The 20,690-nt window shown below is 39.3% G+C and overlaps 1 protein-coding gene across 1 annotated transcript; it reads left to right on the top strand.

Annotated features, from left to right (window-relative positions):
- The first annotated feature begins 710 nt into the window (after positions 1-710).
- Positions 711-8,149, top strand: LOC108433909 (IgGFc-binding protein-like). The gene is made up of 8 exons (XM_017708776.2): positions 711-1,326; positions 1,595-2,159; positions 2,735-2,931; positions 3,041-3,176; positions 4,409-4,737; positions 5,693-6,251; positions 7,799-7,840; positions 7,934-8,149. The coding sequence occupies exons 1-7, from the start codon at positions 886-888 to the stop codon at positions 7,801-7,803; spliced, it is 2,232 nt and encodes a 743-aa protein (XP_017564265.2). The 5' UTR covers positions 711-885; the 3' UTR covers positions 7,804-7,840; positions 7,934-8,149.
- Positions 8,150-20,690: the final 12,541 nt, after the last annotated feature.

Here is a 20,690-nt window from a genome sequence, read left to right as displayed (position 1 = left end):
ACAATAACAATTTTGTACATTGTACAATTAAGCATTAGAAACTAGAAGTTATTTTCAGATGTTTTATTCGATATCTTGCATCAATTTTCTGTCAAGGTACTCTCCTCACAGTTTGATCAACATTTCTGAAATCCTTCCCTTGATATCCTTTTAACTGTGTTCAATCTTAATCCTAATCAGCTTTCTGCAATACATCTTTCTATTCAGCTTTGTGAAATTTTACAATCATCTATAGTTCCACTTACAGTTCTGAATATATCTGCGACTTTGAGCTTTCTGCTTTTTATGTTTTTGGAGGATGAGGGGGGTTTTACCTGTTTTTCTCCCCAATTTAGTCAGGCAGATTCTCCCTGATAGGTAGGACTCCAGATGAGGTACAAGCTGGGAGGGTAAACACATGCTTTTCCCTTTCCTTTCTCTGCTAATGCAGTGTTATTAAACAGGTTAACACGCAGGTGAATATGCTGCCCTGCACTCCCAGCCACAGGTGGCTGTCTAAAACTCAGATGACGACGCCATCTGCCAGGAGGCACTGCTAATTGCTAAGTTGCATAGCACTAGCATAATAGAATCATCTTGCACATCTCTTTGCAGCCAAATTGATTTATATTATTTATATTACAGAAAACATTGATTCCATACATTTGAATGGTGCTTCCAAATTTTTGAAACATGGTGAGACCTCCTGTCTTAATTCTGGGTCTGTGATACTGTCTCTCCACAGCTCCCAGTTGTCAACCAAACAGCCACTATGATGTGTGTGCTGCTGGATGTCCCCAGACTTGCAGCGGCCTCTCCAAGCCCAGAGCCTGTCAGGGTGCTCCTTGCGTGGAGGGCTGCGTATGTGACAATGGCTTTGTCTTAAGCAATGGCAAGTGTGTGGCAATGGAGCGATGTGGTTGCACGTATGAAGGCCAGTACTACCACCTGGGGCAGATGTTTTACCCCAAAAAACAATGCAATTACAGCTGCATCTGTGGTAACCAGGGACGAGTCGCGTGCAATGGGAGATTCTCTTGTAGTCCAAACAGTCACTGCAGGATCCGTAATGGGGTTCAGGCCTGCCATCCTGTGGGCAAAGGATCTTGTTCTGTATCTGGTTCTGGTACCTACCAATCATATGATGGCAAACAAATCAATGTGCCTGGGAACTGTATGTACAGAATGGTGGAAGTTATCCGGACTAAAGACCAGAAACAGATACATTTCAGTGTGTCAGTGCAACAAACATCTTCTCATGGAAAAGTAATAATCACAAGGAAAGTCAACATTGTAGTAGCTGCATATAACATCACACTGATTCCTGGTCTTCCATGGGAAATCAGGGTAATTTTTCCAGTTGATTTTTAATTAGTTTAGCAAGAAACCTTACCAAGGTATATGGTGCCAACTGCAGGGACAGTATCCTTAGAGACACTTGGGTTTTGAGTCTTTTCAAGGAAATAATGGAAGCAGCAACAGGCTATCTGCAAGGATTGCACCTATGGCATCTTCATAGATAGGTTCTTTGATTGCTCAGGCACCATGAATTCAATGTTCATAGCTGAGTAACATATGAAGAAATGGAAATTGTAAACCTTTTCTTTCTTGGCAGGTGGACCAGATCAGAGCAGTCCTGCCTCTTGTACTTCAAAACGGCCTGGTGAAAGTCTACCAAAGTGGCTCTTTCATTATTTTGGAAACCAGCTTTGGACTGAGGGTGACCTATGACACTGTCTCCACGGCCACCGTTGAAATCCCATCCACTTACAAAAAAGCTGTCCGAGGTCTCTGTGGCAATTATAACGACAAAAAGGAAGATGACTTCCTCTTGCCAAATGGTAAGCAGGCTCTCTCGGCTACGCAATTTGTGAAAGGATGGACATTGGTTCAAGAAAAAGTAATCTGTAAAACAGGATGTGGCTCCAAATGCCCACAGCCTGACAAAGGGAGTCAAACAAAGGTTGAAAATGATTGTAAGATCTTAATTTGGGAGAAAGGCCCATTCGCTAAATGCCATTCCAAAGTTTCACCCAAAACATTTTATGATGCTTGTGCAAAGGATGTTGCATCACAACTTAAAGATAAGACCCTTCTTTGCCGCTACATCCAGAAGTATGTTGTTAGCTGCCAGCAAGCTGGAGTCTCCATCAACATCTGGAGGAATACAACGTTTTGTCGTAAGTAACTGTGTGCTTTTGCCTATCCACAGTATTACTTTTTAATTAGGAGATTCTTTAACAGGGATTCAGTGATTTCTACATGTATAAAAAAAATTTGCTTAATCCGTATATGTATGGGGCTTTATTTTGTTACAGAGTAGCACAACAGGCATGGAAAAAGTTCAGAGAACTTTTATTTACTGGGTCAAACCAGTCTTTATCGAATGTAATCAGACCTTTTTCATAACATTTTTTAGTACATTTTAAAGATAGGAAATATCGAAAAATCACATTGAATCTTGACCTCTGAAATGAAAATTGCACCAAACCTGACCATATGTGCATCATTATGTCTCTGTGCCAAATATTTAGGCTTTTTATTTTTGCTGTATCAAGAAATTTATCACATTGAGACACCACATTTCGTACTGAATCATGTTTTGACTATGTGCATTGTTATATCCTGATTCTTCAACACATTTGATGTATTATAGGAAATTGATTTTATAATTTAATATTATATATGGTATATAGATAGTTAATTTAAATTAATATAAATATCATTCTCTTTTTCCCCCTTATTCCTATTCTAGCCATGACATGTCCTGCCAATAGTCACTATGAGCTATGTGCGGACACCTGCTCGTCCACTTGTGCCAGCCTTATGATGTCACACACCTGCCCAGTGTGTCTGGAGGGATGCCAGTGTGACGAAGGCTATGTGTTTGATGGAGGCAAGTGTAAGCCTTTAAGTGACTGTGGTTGTCTGGTGCGTGGCAGATACTACAAGGTAAATTGGCTTTCAGTTTGTTTGTGTTCTGTTGATGATGGCCAGTCTGACTAGAGAAATCTCACTTGATTTTAGCAGAGAAAAAGTTAAAGATGTCTTTTTTGTGTAGTCTGGAGAGACGTCAGTCTTGGGGAACTGCATAGAGGCATGTACCTGCAAATCTGGACAGTTTTCATGCAAGCCCATGCGATGTAAAGAAGATCAGGTCTGCCGCAAGAAGGATGGCATTCCTTCATGTGTGAATGGTAGGTGCAGTCCTGTTCTTATCCATGACTGCTCTGGCCATAACAAAAATTAATACCACCTTCTGGTATGTGATCCCTACATTAGCCCATTCTGATTACTAACACAGACCGGCTTCTCCGCACCACAGCACAGGTTCATTCTGACTTACTGAGACTTCATTGACACTGTAATCTGTATTTAATTGATACCCTTCTAAGCACAAGAGGATAATGTTAGCTTAGCAAAAAGGCTAAAACACCAGCAATTCTTGCTCACTGACACTGCAATGAGGCAAGTTTAGAGGATTAAGACTCAAATCTGAGCGAAAGAAATAAAAATACTGGTCCCAGAAGGACTGAATCTTTTTGATTATTAAAGTTACAGTTTGCAGGGTAGTGTGGGAAAAGGGAAGAGTGTTTTAGAAACAGGGAGTCAAGTTTTTACAGCTTGCATAACTGTGCATATTCATTGATCTTTGCATTAATGAGTACTGAGGTTTACTGAAGCTTCTTAGGCATTAAAATAATACATAAAATATTTGACAATTTATTATTCAACATAGATCATTTTTGCATTTTAAACTATTTACTTTAAGCAATGTTACATGATCAAGGTCACCTGACATAACTGTCATGTAAGAGTTGACAAAAGCAGTCTTTTTTGGGGGGGCTTTATCCAGTTTTCTCTCCAATTTAGTCTTATCCAGTTACGTCCACTAGTTAGGACTCCCCCTATCCCATGATACTACCAGTACTAGGAGAGCGAAAGCTAGCACAGGCTTCCTCTGAGACCTGTGAGACGACCCGTCGCATCTTTTCAAACTGCTGCTAACAAAACGTCATTGGACAGCTAAATGAGCTCAGAGGAAAGCGCCAAACACCAGTTCTGGTACATCAGCTAACAGACACCTGCGCTGAATCACATTGTGCTGGGGGGTGAAGGATGGCACCATCCTGCCCATTCAGAGAGAGCGAGGACATTTGTGTTCTCTTGGACTTTCAGCCACGGATGGCTGTAACATCACCAGAACCCGTGATCACTCAATGGTAGGGCCAACGCTTAAGTGCTTATGCAACTAAGGAGCCTCAAAAGCAGCTTTTCTGACATACAGCACCTACTGCAATAAGCCTTTATTGAAGTTTTTGTAGGTTTGTCAGTTGTCATGATGAGGTGACATGTAGCATTTTGAACACTGTTTTAATGTTACTGTTACCCAAGATGTTTTCTAAACTGATGTCTTACACTATTTCAGACCCTTGCTTCAAGAAAACCTGTCGTGAGAGAGAGAGGTGTGTGGAGAAGGGCAATAAGCCGGTGTGCACGCCCGTGTCTAAGGCGTCATGCCGAGCTTTTGGAGACCCTCACTATGAGACATTCGATGGCAGCCAGTTTTCTTTCCAGGGCACCTGCTCCTATGTATTGGTTAAGACATCAGGTAACGACAAAACCCTCACACCTTTCTCCATCATCAACAAGAACCGGCTTGCCTCTGGAGCACGGGGTTCTTACATGAAGTCAGCCATCATAAAGCTCCCAGGTCATGAGATTGTCATCACTCATGGTGAACGTAACAAAGTAACAGTGAGTATACCTAATGCTTCCTTAAAGCTTACAGAAATGGACTTTTTGGACTGAGTGTACAGTAACTGTACTGTAAACTGTACTTAAAGACTACCTACATAGAGATTTAACACATGTATAGGCATTGAATAAAAGCAATACTTCAGTATTTATGAATTGTAATCGCAAGATAACACTTGATTACAGTATATTGACATAAGGATCCACAAACTGAAGTGACAGACATTTATTAGCATTGTTAAGAATGCCATATTTTAGTTCTGTGCTACACAAAAGCAAAAATTTATACAAAGATATAAACTTTCTACGACTAACTTTGCATTAACTAAGTTAATTCAGCATGCTATAGTGACTGTAATACCATAGTTCATTTACTTTTGATCTTTATTTTAATATGTATGTTCATATGTAAGGTAAAATATGTATGACAACTATCACAAAATCATAGAACAGATAAACGAGTCTCCTAACTAAACTGTGCCTTGTGAGTTCCATAAGAGTGTAATAAATGGAACAAATGTAAATACATTACCATTTAATTAATAAAACATCATGTCATTGTGCGATTAATGGTTTAAGCTATGCGTAAATACTTAGGTATTGCCTTATAACAGTGGCCACAAACCCTGGTCTTGCAGATCTATGTTCCTGTGTAATGTAGTTCCAGCCATCTGTCACCTGCTCTAGCCAATTAACTTCTTCAGAAGTTCTTGATTGGCTGGATAAAATGCATTTAGGTAATGGGGATGATTCAGCATATTAGATACTGGTTTGAACTAATTTCTTTAGAGAAGAGAAGGAGAGTTTGTGACCACTGCTTAATAATTATATATCAGCCACAGTCTTTATCAACACAGACTTCAAGATTATAAAGATGTGCTAGATATAGGCCATTAAGGGCTTGTGGTAAGTATGTAACCTAACAAACCATATTTCCTCTTTCTCTGCTCTCCAGATTGATGGTAAAATATCGTCACTCCCTGTAAAACTGAACTCCGGCAACATCACGATAACTAAGTCAGGTATCACTGGAACCCTGAAGACAGACTTTGGCTTGGAGGTCACCTTTGACTGGGGTGAGTTCTTCAAGGTCACAGTGCCCAGCAGCTACTACAAAAACGTGGTGGGCATGTGCGGAACCTATAACAACGACCGAAGCGATGACTTTGTCACGCCAGCTGGTGTTCGTGTGCCGGACGTTGTACAGTGGGCTGCATCCTGGAGTGTTCCTGACAACGACCGCACCTGCTGGCACTTCCCAGCCTGCACTGAACAAGAGAAGCAGCGCTACCGTGGCCCCGAGTACTGTGGCGTGCTTGTAGACAAAACAGGACCCTTCGCTAACTGCAGTAAGACAGTCACGCTGGCCCAGTTTCCAAACGACTGTCTCTTCTATGCATGTCTTACTCGTGGAAGCCGAACGGCCTACTGCAAAGCCCTTAACAGTTATGTTAACTCCTGCATGCTGGCTAAAACACCAGTCTCACTGCAGTGGAAGCAGATTACTAAATGTCGTAAGTAACATCCGCATTCTGAATTTCTACTCACAGACTTAAGGCATACAATTCAAAGGAAAAGGATGGTTTGAAACAAACAAAAATTTTTGGCTGCATTGACATCTGAAGGGGCGGCAACTTAGTACAGCAGCACTGAAAAGCCACTATGGAAAAACTTATAATTTCAGCAAGATTTATTTACACTAGCTTTCAAAAGTCTGGAATCACTTGAAATATGAATAAGATTTCATTCAATAATAATGGCCTAATCTAATAATAGCTATCCTAAAAAAAATATACTATACTAAGCTATGCTAAAAAAAAGTTGTGGTACAGTCTGGTAGCAGGTGTGGCAGCAAAAAATAACAGTAAGTGTGTTTTCTCAATGACAGTAAAAAATCTGAAAAATTACTGTAATTTATTTTGTCAGAAATATTGCCTTTGTAAAGTGTAAAATACAGTTTTATTTACATGCACTTCTCCTTTGTATCTCAAGGTAATAGGATGCATTTGTCAGTATAATAGCAAGAAATCTTGAGACAGACGTGGCTACTTTGTTAACCACAAATGTACAGTACATGGACAAAAATATTGAGACACCTACATGTTGCACCCACAGGAGCTTTTATGACATTCCATCCCAATCTATAGGCAATAATATGGAGGTGATCCCCCCTTTGCAGCTGCAACTCTAGTTCCCAGAGGTGTTTGATGGGGAAGGTCAGGGCTCTGTGTAGGCCAGTCAAGTTCTTCTCACCAAACTCACCCAGCCATGCCGTTATGGACCTTGCTTTGTGCTCTGGGGCTCAGTTCTGTTAGAACAGAAAAGGGCCTTTCCCAAACTGTTCTTGCAAAGTTAGAAGCATAAAACTGTCCAGAATGTCTTGGTCTGCTGAAAATGAAGATTTTCCATCACTGGAATTAAGGGGTCTAGGTCAGCCCCTAAAAAAAACAACTCCACAGCAGTGACAGAGGAGCATGATTCATCACTCCACAGATGTTTCCAATGACCCCCCCCCCCCACCCCCGCCAATTTTCCAATTCATGACAGGGGCTGATCCAGCAGGACAGAAATTTCTCAAAATGATTTGAGGTGAGAGGTGGTGTCCTATGACGCTGCCAAGTCACTGAGCTCATCAGTACGACCCATTCTTCTGCCAGTGTTTGTCTATCATGACTGCATGGCTGAATTTTATCCACCTGTTAGCATTGAGTGTGGCTGAAATTGGGAGGTGTGTCCCATTACTTTTGTAATAAAAAGATGGACCATAACAGTTAGCCAGGGTTTGATACTAATATTATTTCCACTAAGATTTGACTGCTCATATTTGGCTAGCCCGCTCATGAGAGAGTTTTTTGTTAGCCACTATTGGAGAGGCCTATTTCATAAGCGAACAAAACTTTTCTAGCATTTACATCTGTATTCAATGACTGTTTACTGAATGTCATAAATAACAGCAGCACGCTAATCCTGCATGCAGCATTCACAGTTTACTTTGATGTGCCATCATACCTGTTTAATGTTAATTTTATTCACTTTTCTTCCTTCTCTTTCACTCCCACAGCATGAATAAGACATTCCTCAAGGCCTTTCTTCAGCAAAAATGGTATGGAGAAGTTTCATCAATAGTGAACAAGTAATTGATATGTGAAGTATGATAGCTTACGAAAAAAAAAATGCTGTCTTTACTGTTTTGCAGATCTAATCAAAGAGGAGGGAGGCGGAGTCCTACTGTCAATTAACTTCCATGAAAAACATTAATCATTTTATTTGCATATTAATTGCTAAGGCAGCATCAAATCAGTGAACAGCTTGACAAGTTATCCCAGCTAATGGAATTAATCTGTTTGTTTCTTTGCATGATTCATCTGTAACCTTTCTTTTTCTTGTTATTAAAAGCTTGCATCACCAATAATTTCATTGTGTAATTTTCTACTACTCTTCATTTGAGTAATTTCCTCTGCCTCTGCCATCTTCCTGAGTCATAGATGTGTTCCTGTTTGTAAGTCAGTATTAAACATAAATGTCAATAGTGCACAACTTGAATCAAATATAGAAAATTTGACAAAAATATATCTATAAATTACTGTAACTGCTACACAGTTAAACTTTCACACTAGTGCAATAAATGATTGCCGAAATTATGACTGTGCCTACTTTAATGGCTCAGTGCTATCCATGAAAATACAACCTCAATTCCAAAAAAGTTGGGATGCTGTGTAATGTAAATAAATATGAAATGTAATTTAAATAAATGTAATTATTCACAACAGAGCATAGAACACATATCAGATGTTGAAAGTGAGACATTTTACCATTTCCTAAAAAAACATTGTCATAAACCTTAAGGGCCTGTATGTGGGCCAACACTTCTAACAATTCCTCACTCTCATAGCTATAGAACTTACAGAGATACTATTTTTTTTATAATAGTTACTGGAAAATGTTATGAGATTCTTCACTCTCTCAGATTGCAAAGATCCTGATCACTTGCTGTTTGTGCAAGCTGCACTGGGTGCACTGTTATTTGCAGCCATTGTAACAGTGATTTTCTATATGTGGCTTTAATTGAAGTGTCGTGCCTGGTTGGAATTTCTGCCAGTGGGGCTGCCCAGGACTCCCAATTCCCAGAATTTGGGGACTGCAGACTCTCACAGATGCTCTCCTGTTCCATATTTACTTTGTCATTTAGTTTAGTATATAAGGCCGGGCTTTAGGTTAGGTATTTTGTCTCCTGTGCGTGTACTCAGAATCAGCTCTAGCCCAGAAAAAACAAGAAACAGAGCACACTCACTGTACACATTCCTCCTTAATATGACTTACTCAGTCTTCAGCAAAAAAATTGCTACCACGTTTCCCCCTCACCGTTTTTATTGACTGCTTGATAGATACCACAGATGGAACCACATTGCCCAAATCACGCACCTGTCCCTTAACCCAAGAGGAAGAGAACACCATGCTAGAGTACAGTGACAAGGTGTTAGCTCAGGGCTTCATCCATCTGTCCACATTCCCAGCTGCTTCTGGGTTCTTATTTGTTAAAAGGTAGGATGGGGGTCTTGGACCCTGTTTAGACTATCAAGCTCTTAAAACATCGCAAAAAATACATAAATAAAAATCACCTATCCCTTACAATTTATTACAGAAGCCATTGAGCAACTTTGTGGAGCTCGTTTTTTCACTAAATTGGATCTTCGCAGTGCCTACAATTTAATCCGTTTTAAGGAGGGTGATGAGTGGAAAATGGTATTCATCACCACTAAGGGGCACTATAAGGACTTGGTCATGCCTTTTGGGCTCTCTAACATCCTCTTTATATACCATAGAGAAGACAAGCCTGACTGGATAATGTTTCATTGTGCATGGCAAGAATTTCAAAATTTAATTTCACTTGCCTCAGTTAAGGTCTATGTACATGATTGCACATTACAAAAGACACTGGGCAAAAATGGCATCCATGGGAGAGCTGCAAGACACAAACCACTGCTGACCCTTAAGAGCACAAAGGCTCAAGTCGCATTTGCCAAAAACATCTAGATGACCTCCAAGACTTTGGAGATAACATTCTGCAGACTGATGAATCAAATTCAAACTTTTTGGAAGGCATGGGTCCCATTACATCTGGCATGAAGCTAACACTATATTCTACCATAAGAACATTATACCAACAGTCAAACATGATGGTGGTAGAGTAATGGTCTGGAGCTGCTGTGCTTCTGCAGGACCTGGATGACTTGTCATTATTGATAGAAGCATGAATTCTGTTCTCTATCAAAACATGCTGAAGGAGAATGTCCACCCTTCCGTTCATGAAGCTCAAGCACAGTTGGGTTATGCAGCAGGAGAATGATCTGAGGCACACAAGCAAGTCCACCTCTGAATGGTGCAAAAGAAGCAAAAATAAATGTTTTGGAGTGGCCAAGTCAAAGTCCTTATTTAAATTCAATTGACATGCTGATGGAAGACCTTAAATGGGCAGATCATGCTTGAAAACCCTCCAAGGTAGCTGAATTAAAACAACGCAGCAAAGAAGAGTGGGCTAAAATTTCTCTACAGCAATGTAAAGGATTCATCACAAGTTATCACAAACGATTGCAGATGTTACTGCCAAAGGCATCTTCAATAAATGGAATGATCATTAAAAAAGCTGCATTTGTGTCACCTCACAGCAAAAACAGCCTGGGTTCTATTCCTGGCTGGCAACCAGTGCCCTTTCTCCCAAAGAGATGCAGTCAGGCCAACTGGACATGCTAAATTGTCCCTAGGTATGTGTGAATGGATGTGTCTGTCTGTGCTACGATGGACTGGTTACCAGTCCAGTGTGTATCCTGCCCAGTAACCACTGGGATAGGCTCCAGCTCCCCCCATGCAACCAAGAAGGATAAGCAGTTTAGAAAATGTCAAATGTGACAAATTAGCAAAGACAGATCAAATCAGGTGAGGAGCAAATAAGTTTTCACGGCCCTATATTTACAAAAAACAATGAAGTTGATCAAATAAAATATTACATATCAAGTGTTTGGACTGTTTTTGTTTAAGTACATAACTCCAGGATCAGGGTTAACAGCCATTACTCTGTAATGAAATTGTTTGTTCTACTCAATACAAAGTAGCATACCATTATCCATGAGCAAATATATCCATAAGTATATACACACACACACACACACACACACACACACACACACACACACACACACAATGTTTGCATAAGCATATATAAACAGACAAGCCATTTTATCCTTATATCTGTATTCTTTTTTCCAGTTTATCTGCTCCACTTACCATATTAATATCATAATAAATGAAGATTGAAAACTGCATTTTCCAAGCAAAATGGTGTAGGCAAAATGGTTTCAGTGTAAGCAGAGGCATATTTAGTGATTCTGAGGCTCTAGGGTACTCTATTAAGTACCTTTACTGCAAAAAATAGACATTTTCTGTATAATGAATGGGCTGATGAGATAGACAAGGAGGTGGGGCACAAGTGTGAGAGCATTTTATTTTGGTCCTTACGTGGACAATCCAGATGTCACGATTGGCCCCTCCACTCCTCCATGTGCTTCTGTTTACATGTCCATGTGCTTCTTTGTTTGGTTTCCTACCAGTTCTGCCCCCCCTTGTTTCTTGTCTCTGCCCTTGATTATTCCCACCTGTTTTCCACTGTCCTGTTGTCCCTTGTTAGACCTCTTGTATTTAAGCCCTGTGTTTTCTCATGTTTGGTTGCTGGTCTTTGTTTGATTTGTTCGACGTGTATGTATTGTATGCAATTGTGTTGTATTCTCGTGCTGTTTGTTTATTCCAGCTCCCGTTGTGGTGTCCCTGTGTTTCTTTTGTTATGTCTGTCCCTTCTGTTCTCCGTGTTGGCTCTCTGACCCTGGACTGTTTCAACCCTGATTATGGATTTGCCCTTAATATATCTTGCTTGTCTTCACATATGTGTGTGCCAGATCATCGCTCCACACTGTTACACCAAACAACATGCAGGCAGAAAATCAGTACTAGGATCCACAAAGGAAACACCAAAACAAGGTAACAAAGGGAACTACAAAGAATATGAACTGACTAGATAAACTATAAAACAAAGTCTAGACTAACACAAAGAAAAACAGGGAAACAAGAATCACAAACCTAAACCAGGAACACGCACTAATGCTGACAATGGAACAAAGGAAACACATGGGTATATATACTAACACAGAAGACAAGGAGCACCTGGAAATCATGAGAGGGCAGGGCTAAGAAACAAAGAACATGTGTAGGCGGAAGTCAGGGCAGGACAGGGGAAGAGCTAACACATCAAGGCAAAAAAGAAAGACAGGAACAGAGAGTGACAGGATGTTACCATTTGTCAACAGAGGGAAATAATATGGTAACATGGAGTAACGTAGAAATTAAAAAGTGAGTATTTTGTTCCAGGAAGCAGTACATAATGTAAACCCAGAATAAAGAAGAAATAAGTAACTTCTAATTCATTACATTTTTTGAGTAACAACCCCAACACGAGAGCTGTCTATGCTAACATTAACACTAGCATTATTATTAGCGACAACGACAAAATCCAAACACTCACATTATAACTAATGAATCTGTCTACTTCAGCTGTAAGCAGCAGAGTGTGACATGATGGGACACGCAGTTTTTGATGGGGGGGGGGGGGATTTTTTATGCCTATGATGGCTTCTGCTGTCCTCACCACTCCTCTAAGGGCCTTGTGGTCGCAGGCTGTGCAGCTGCTGTACCAGACAGTGATGCAGCCTGTGAGGATGCTTTCTATGCTGCACCTGTAGAAGTGGAGGCAGACCAAACTTCCTAAGCCTATGCAGGAAGAAGAGATGCTGACGGGCATCTCATAATAGTGTTGGTGTGGTGGGTCCAGGTGAGGTCATCAGTGAGGTGTACGCCAAGAAACTTCACACTGCTGACTCTCTCCACTTCGGCTCCATTGATGAATAGGGGAGAGTGACCACCCCTCTGTTGTTTCCTGTAGTCCACAATCATCTCCTCATCTCCTTGGTACAGCATGCATTTATGATGTCAGAACATCGCCCTCAGTGGCTGGGACCCCAAAGACGTGTGTGTCACATATGTTATGTCTTTATTCTTGACCAAAGGGGATGCTAGTTTATTTGATTTCCTCTTCCTGGCAGCTCATCTTTTTCATACGGCCACCATCCACTATAGTTTCTTTTGCTAGAAAATTTTTAATACATTGATTTCATCTGCAAAATTGGCAAATGCCACAAGATCATCTGTCATTGTGAGCTCAGTAGGGCAAGAGGAACATCTGATCTGACAGCAGTGTTTTACACCCCTCTGCAGTCATCAACATTTCATGTTGGCCATCAAGTCAGGCCAAGTCGAAAACGAATGCACCCAGTGAAACTCTCCCATTTTAGCTGAAGTTTAGCTGTTCTCAGAAAGGCCTGTGGTTTGTTTACAGTTTCACTTAGACCCATGCATTTGCTGTTTCCATTATAGACCACCTGAAGGCTTTGCCATACTACATTTGAAAACAAATGTATTTGTTGTATAGGCTTGCCTAGTCTTGTTTTCCCAGAACCATAAATCTAAGCCAAAAACCATTCAGGAACTTTTACTGAATCATCTCTATAGGCAGATCCACATGTATATGCTAATGTGACTTGTGATGTGCATTAGGGTCAATCTACAGTTGTGGGGGCAAATGCTGTAACTAAAACAACCTTAAAGCCATGAAAATTAGCTAAAAGTAAGAATAAACTGCAGAAAGTTGTTTATTTCTAAAGTAACTAAAAAACATGATATTTTTTATTTCTGATAAATCTGATAATCTCTTATTTCTGATAAATCTGTTTAAAGTTCTGTGCCACAGAGAAATTCTGTTGGTGGTCTAATTAGTGAAACAAAGTGATTTTAAAATTGGAATAAGATAACAGGTGATAAATCCTTGCGCCATCTGCTGGTCCTCTCTGTGTCTTGCCTCAGTGCAGAGTTGTGAGTTGTAGGTGAGGCTTTTTTCCTTTCCATATGCATTTGGAGATTAATGAGTAAAGTTTTTCCCAGTAGCTCCTTGGAGGAGCAACAGGGATCATGGAAGAGTTCAAATTAACATGAGGGAGCACATCCATTTTAGTACATGATATATGAGTTTGTAGTGAATTTTGGAGGTTGGACCACCACTCCAGATCATTCTTGATATGGCTATAATTAAGCTCACTGGATAAAAAATTTGTCTGTGTGCATGAAACATACCTGTAACATACACATACGTGTAATACCTCTGAGCACGAATAAAAGCTGTGGTTCAATTTGGCATGGACTGGACATGTTCAGCAGCCAGCGTTTTGTGGTTGGCTTCCCTGGCGTCTTACTTGCTGTTCCAGGTATTCCCACAGATTTTGAAGACAATTTAAATCACTCTAGATTTGTGAATACTCCGGAAAGTTCATCAGTTGCCCATGAGAATTTTCATCTTAGAATATAGGGATAGGAATGTTATGTTCTTCGGTAAGATGGGCAAAAGGCAAAACTTGGTTGTCCAGCAGCTTAATGTAGGCATTGTCTCTTCATCTGGGGAACTTTGTGAGCAGAACTGAGCAAAGGCCTCTGACGTGCTACTCTGCTCCATATGTTCATGGTATGCAGATCCCTGCGGAGTGTTCTTTCATAAATAGGTTATAAAGGATGTGCGTTGACTTCTAGAAGTCTTGCCTAGAAGCAAAGCGATTTTTATTCACAAGCCGTGAATCATATCTGTGGTCCCTGTCCATCAGTTTCATCTTTCAGCCACAAATCTGACAATTTCCTTTTTGTCACAGCTCATAGCCCCGTATGTCCATACGCTTCTGTACTGAACAAGGCAACAGACTGTACTTCAGACTTTATGAAAAGCTGAAGTAACATTAAAAACACATTATTACGCTATAGAATGGCGTGGACGTGCTAATTCGATAGGTAGGACAAACTGTTCGAACACCTGTCAAATTCTTTCGGATTCAGCCATTGGTGGTAATGTTCCTAGGCTAGGCTTGTTAATGCTAACAATAGCAGTGTGCCCTTACGCTGTCTGTTTACGATGGAGTGGAGGAGTCTAGTGGCTAAAGATAGATTCCAACACTTCCATCTAGCAGTCATGGGTTTAAACACGACACAAAATGAACAACTGTCTGCTGTGAATCTTTGCATGTAAACTATTAATTAGAAATCGATACTTTGTTTTTAGAACTGATACAGTAGCACAAAAGTTGAGTAATTTGTCCCTGAGAAAGCAGTCCAGAAAGCAATCAAAAACCTTCTAAAAAACCTCGCTTACACAGACCCTTTATCCTGTTCAAATCAGCCAGTCAAATTATGCACAAATTACATTTTCTCATCTCCTAATCCACCTCAAATAGGGCTATAATTGTGGTGCAAAAATACAATATGATATAATAAGATACGGTACAGTGTGATACTTTGTACTCTTAGACACCTACGATGTTTTGGAGCAAGAGGAAAAAGGAGTTTGTCAGTAAACTGTTCTTTTAAAAGCAATTTGCACTTAGGAGTTTGAGTATGGCATATGATTAACTACATTATTCAGAATACAAACATGTTTCAGACAAACAGCTCTTCATTAGCTGGAAAAAGTTGAACTTCAGTTCAATTAAATAGAAGACGTGTGTTGTCATAGTAAATAGACTCAACTCCACAGGAAAAGGAAAAGCACACCCACACCTTCTAAGCTGTTTCTCCCTCAGGGTTGGGTGTGGGGGGGGTTGTTGAGTGCTGGAGCCTATCCCAGCTGTCATCAGGCAGAAGGCAGGATACCATCTGGACAGGTTGCCAGTCCATCACAAGGCAGACAGACAGACATACACATTAACTCGCACCTAGGGGCAAATTAGCTTGTCTAGTTGGCCTGACTGTATGTCTTTAGACTGGGCTGAAACTGGAGAACCCGGAGGAAACCCACGCAGACACGAGGAGAACATGCAAACTCTACACAGAAAGGCTCCTGGTCGCCCGGCTGGGGAATCAAACCTAGGCCCTTCTTGCTGCAAGGTGACAGTGCTACCCACTGCGTCACAATGCGTGATAAAAAAAGCATTTCTATATATTTAATCAAGTAATTAAACTGTAAATACAAAATATGGTATAAACAGTCCAGTATAGTAAAATGTGTGCATCAGACATGAAGACAGAAACATAGCAAAAATAAACACCATAACACCAAAACAACACACATATATGCTGTAGTTGGACAAACTACAGCTAGTTACAATTTCCCTGAAGCAGCTACATATAACTTGTTTCACAATACGTCATAATTGGTTTCCCTTTTTTCAACATGCTATTTCAAACAGGCTATCCTAAATTATACAGGAAATTTGTTTTAAATAGTGCAACCTAGCTTTTTTCTTATTTCTCCAATTGGTTTTCTTCAGTATGGCCATAACCTGGGCCTGATGCTAGCAAGCTGGAAAGGTGAGGGCTAAAAAGGCTGATTTTTACTTCAGTACCTGCGCATTTGTGAATGTGAGCGTCTACACTAGTTGTCAGTGTCAGAATGTTCAGAAATTGAACAGGAAAGTCTTACATTTTCACTCTGGCCCTCCAAGAAGGAATACTCGATATACAGGAATACTTTTTTGTAATACTTTGAAGATGGGACTGATTTTGGACCACCTCACTATTTTTTTTGTGATCAGGTCACTGCTCTATTTGATTTCATACTAACCTATGAGCATTCACTTGATGTGCAACTTCACAGATAAGTAGGGCTCGCAAAATATAGCTGTATAGTTTCAGAAGTAAAGTGATTTCGCTCAATGACCTCATGAACATATATAAGGCAGCATTGAAGACCTATAGAGAGGAGTTCAAAAGCATTTAAGCATTTAAAAGCTATTATTGAGTGATGGTTCTCTTGCTGTGTTGCCAGATTAGGATCTTGATTGCATGGCATTATGGGTCCTAGCTTATAGAACATTAAAAAAAAATAATATGAATGCTCAGAAACTATTTGAGTCCAAGCTCTGCAAGTTATAAAAATAAGATACACATACAGATCAAACTATTTAATTATATCATTAAAATCATTTACAGTTTCTTCGTACAAGTGTTTATTAAATGTTTGATAGGGATACTAAAAAATGTAAAAAAGCTTACTTCTCATTTGTTTACAAACACATTTGTTTAAAAAACAGTGCCATTTAGTGACAAACAGCTATCTGCAAATTTGCAAAGGCAAGACATCAGCAGTTAATGCACCCAGATGCTTATTTCTTATATAATGTTGGCAAAATGATGTGTTATTTTGTATTACAGTTATAATGACCTTATTATGCATTTTATATATATATATATATATGTATATATATATATATATATATATATATATATATATATATATATATATATATATATATATATATATATATAAATGACCTATTATGCATTTTTATGTGTTTTCAGCTTTTTTGGCTGGAAAAAAGACAAGCTGATCTGGTTTATTGTAGAAAAATTTTCCAACTCCATATCCTTACAGTGGTGGCGATAGGAACCAGGGGTCACAATGTCGAATATAGGTAAATATACACATTTTATTTACTATACAACAATATTTTGTATTTGTTGTTAATGATGGTAAAATAGTGATTTGCATCAGGCAACATATATGTAAATATTTTGTGTAATAACTTTTTGTGAACGACCTTTTAGAGGTGTTATACTGTCAAGATGTCTGGTTCCTATCACAACCACCGTGAAAAATTCTCTAGATCATTTCATTTCAAAATTTCATCTGAATGATTTCTTCTTTTTCTGTGCTTTTTCCCCCAGTCATATTTGATGAGCCCCTCCTGTCTTAGCAGCCCACATGTGACAGCATCAGTATCGCTACTACAATGTCCAGTTCCCCAGCCTGAACTCAGACGGTCAAGACATACATCAGACATTGTCAGTTTAGTTTGACACCAACGGGTGCTCTAAGGTGTCTAGCACTGATCGACTTCTTGCACCGTCCTCCAGACCCTTGCCAAGGTCAATTGGTGACCAGATGCATGTAGGATATGACTGATATATCAGTCTATTAAGGTTGGCCAATATTAAGGTTTCACATGCCATTTTCTTACAAGATATTACAATGAACACTTGTATATTATGCACTTTTTTTTTACTTCAGAATAGCTTGGGTAGTTTGCACTGTAGTACATGTACACAAGCCATAAGCCTGGGATTTTAGGGAGTTTAAATAAACAAAACATTGAAAATACACCTTTCTCTGGTTGGTACTGGATAGCCAAACAAATACATACATAAAGAATAAAGGATAAGGGAATACATGTACAGGGAATATGCGCTCAGAATACAGAAATTAAGTATCTGTATTCAGTCCATGTTACATTTTTTAAAGGTTGTGTTCAGTATAGTTACTTCTTGTATTTTTAGGGGAGTACTTTTGAAATATTTTCCCACTAACAAAACAAAACTGTCAAAAAACCCACCATAATTTATTAACCTGTTTATTAACTATTTTATAATCAGTAGCAACCCTGTTTGTTAGATAAATACGTTCTGAAGACTACCTTAATTAACAGTTTCTTTGCAAACACTAAAGCTCTTACTAAAGCCTGAGTAGACTGATAAACCAGTTTGATGGTCAGTTATTAATCTCAGTGTTACTAAACTCTGCTAAAGCCTGAGTAGACTGATAAACCAGTGTGATGGTCAGTTATTAATCTCAGTGTTACTAAACTCTGCTAAAGCCTAAGTAAACTGATGAATCAAGGCGATGAGCTGGTTATTTAACTTAGCATTACTGAGCTCTTTTGATGGATGATCAAACTAATAATCTCTTTGGTAGTGGACATGTTTTCCAGTGATAAGCTTAGCATCAGTGTTGTATTGGAATCCTGCTCAGGGGATTATGGGAGTAGTAGTGGATTGAAGCAGGCAAAAAATTTTCATAACTTCAGTTACATTAAATAAGCACATTTTTCACAAAACATATTAACTGAATAATTACATGAAAGAAACTACCAACCAGCAAGAAACATTGTGAATTAAGTTTTTAAAAAATGAGTTTTTATATTAAGCAGTGAGATTCCATTAAAGTAGTATTATAATAACCAATTATAACCATTGACAGGTTTAGATTGATTAGTTAGTACTGAAAACAAAAGTATTAGATTAACCGGTGATAACTGATTACAGAAGTATAACCAGTGACAGAAGTATTTAATTACCTATTGTTAACCAGTAACAGAATATTTAAGTTAAATAATGATAACCAATGACATTAAGTATTTAGATTAACCAGTGATAACTAATTTGAACTTTGATGTAAAATGTTTGCAGATGTGTTTTTTTTTTTTACTTACAACGGTGATAGTAGGATGATTTGGGTTATATAGATTTACTATCCAAAACTATTAGTAAACCTAGTGCATTTTTAGGCAGTGTTGATGATGGTAAAACCTTTCCGCCATGAAAGTATTTAAAAAATATGTTTTATGCCAAAAGCAGTGTCTCAAGCATCATTGAGTTCATTTGTAACCATCATGTGTAATAACTTTGTTTGAGGGAGCTTTTAGAGGCATTTAACTTTTCAGACATCTGGTTCCTATCAGTACCACTGTAAACAATTCTGAGTTTTTCAAGCATTTATCGTCAAACTACTCTGACTTCATTTGCATCTTGTCTGTTTACTTATGTGAGTGTGGTCTTTTCAGTGTCCGGAAAGAAAAGAACAACAACAAAAAATCTTTGCTAATTAACAGAATATTTAGGCTCCTAAAACTGGTGTCAGCATTAGTGACAACATTTTCATATCAATCAGGCAGTAGATGAGTACAGCACATAAAGCTCCATCTTTAACATGACTTAGCAGTCTACCATGATGGTACATTTGATTAAGGTAGCTGAGCAAACACTACAAAGCAATTACTCTTTGGTATGTACACACAGTAACACACCACACAAAGTCTTTTCTCACTGTCACTCTTGCCTATCTTGAACTTGCATTTGTTTATAAATTGCCGAACACAATTCTTTGAGGTCCACCGTCACCTGACTTGCGGCCTTATTGTCAGTAGGAAAATGTGTTAGAACAACATTTGCAGAAGCTAACAGGAAAATGTGTCCTTAAACTTGTTCCACCTTCACACATACAACCAGAAGCCAAACGGCAATATTTTTGCATAAACAGGGTGCAAAGCTTTGTTTTATTTAAGTCATATTGACATTTTATTTTTTCTTTGGAGGGGAACCATCTCAAACCATCTCAACCTGGCCTCTCTGGCTTTATCTCCAAACTGCTCCACCTTCACTGTCCCTCTGATCTGCTAATTTCTAATCTTGTCCATACTCGTCACTCCCAACGAAAATCTCAGCATCTTCATCTCCGCCACCTCCAGCTCAGCCTCCTGTCTTTTAGACAGAGCCACAGTCTCCAAACCAGACATCATAGCAGGACGCACTACTGTCTTGTAAACCTTCCCTTTCACTCTTGCTGCTATCCTTCTGTCACACATCAGCCCTGACACCCGTCTCCACCCACACCATCCTGCCTGCACCCTCTTCCTCACTTCTTTTTTGCACTGTCTATTGCTCTGGATGGTTGACCCAAGATATTTGAAGTCATTCACCTATATGACCTCTACTCCTTGCATCTTCAGATCACGCAAAACTACATACACTATATTTCCAAAAGTATTCGGTCGTCTGCCTTCACACGCATATGAAGTTGAGTGACATCCCATTCTTAATCCATGGGGTTTAATATGATGTTGGCTCACCCTTTGCAGCTACAACAGCTTCAACTCATCTAGGAAGGCTTTCCACAAGGGCTAGGAGTGTGTTTATGGGAATTTTTGAACATTCTTCCAGAAGCGCATTTGTGAGGTCAGACACCGATGTTGGACGACAAGGTCTAGCTCGCAGTCTCCGCTCTAATTCATCCCACACAAAGGTGTTTTTGAGTTTTTTAAGTT

This window comes from Pygocentrus nattereri, chromosome 24, assembly GCF_015220715.1.
Source record: "Pygocentrus nattereri isolate fPygNat1 chromosome 24, fPygNat1.pri, whole genome shotgun sequence".
NCBI lineage: Eukaryota > Metazoa > Chordata > Actinopteri > Characiformes > Serrasalmidae > Pygocentrus > Pygocentrus nattereri.
This window is presented reverse-complemented; position numbering and strand designations above follow the sequence as displayed.

What these genes read in the sequence shown, in the direction of transcription:
- LOC108433909 (XM_017708776.2), top strand. Translation starts at nt 886, where the DNA reads ATGGAGCGATGTGGTTGCACGTATGAAGGCCAGTACTACCACCTGGGG. An exon ending in GTCTTCCATGGGAAATCAGG is followed by an intron (nt 1,327 to 1,594) that starts GTAATTTTTCCA and finishes CTTTCTTGGCAG; the next exon opens with GTGGACCAGATCAGAGCAGT. An exon ending in TGCGTGGCAGATACTACAAG is followed by an intron (nt 2,932 to 3,040) that starts GTAAATTGGCTT and finishes TTTTTTGTGTAG; the next exon opens with TCTGGAGAGACGTCAGTCTT.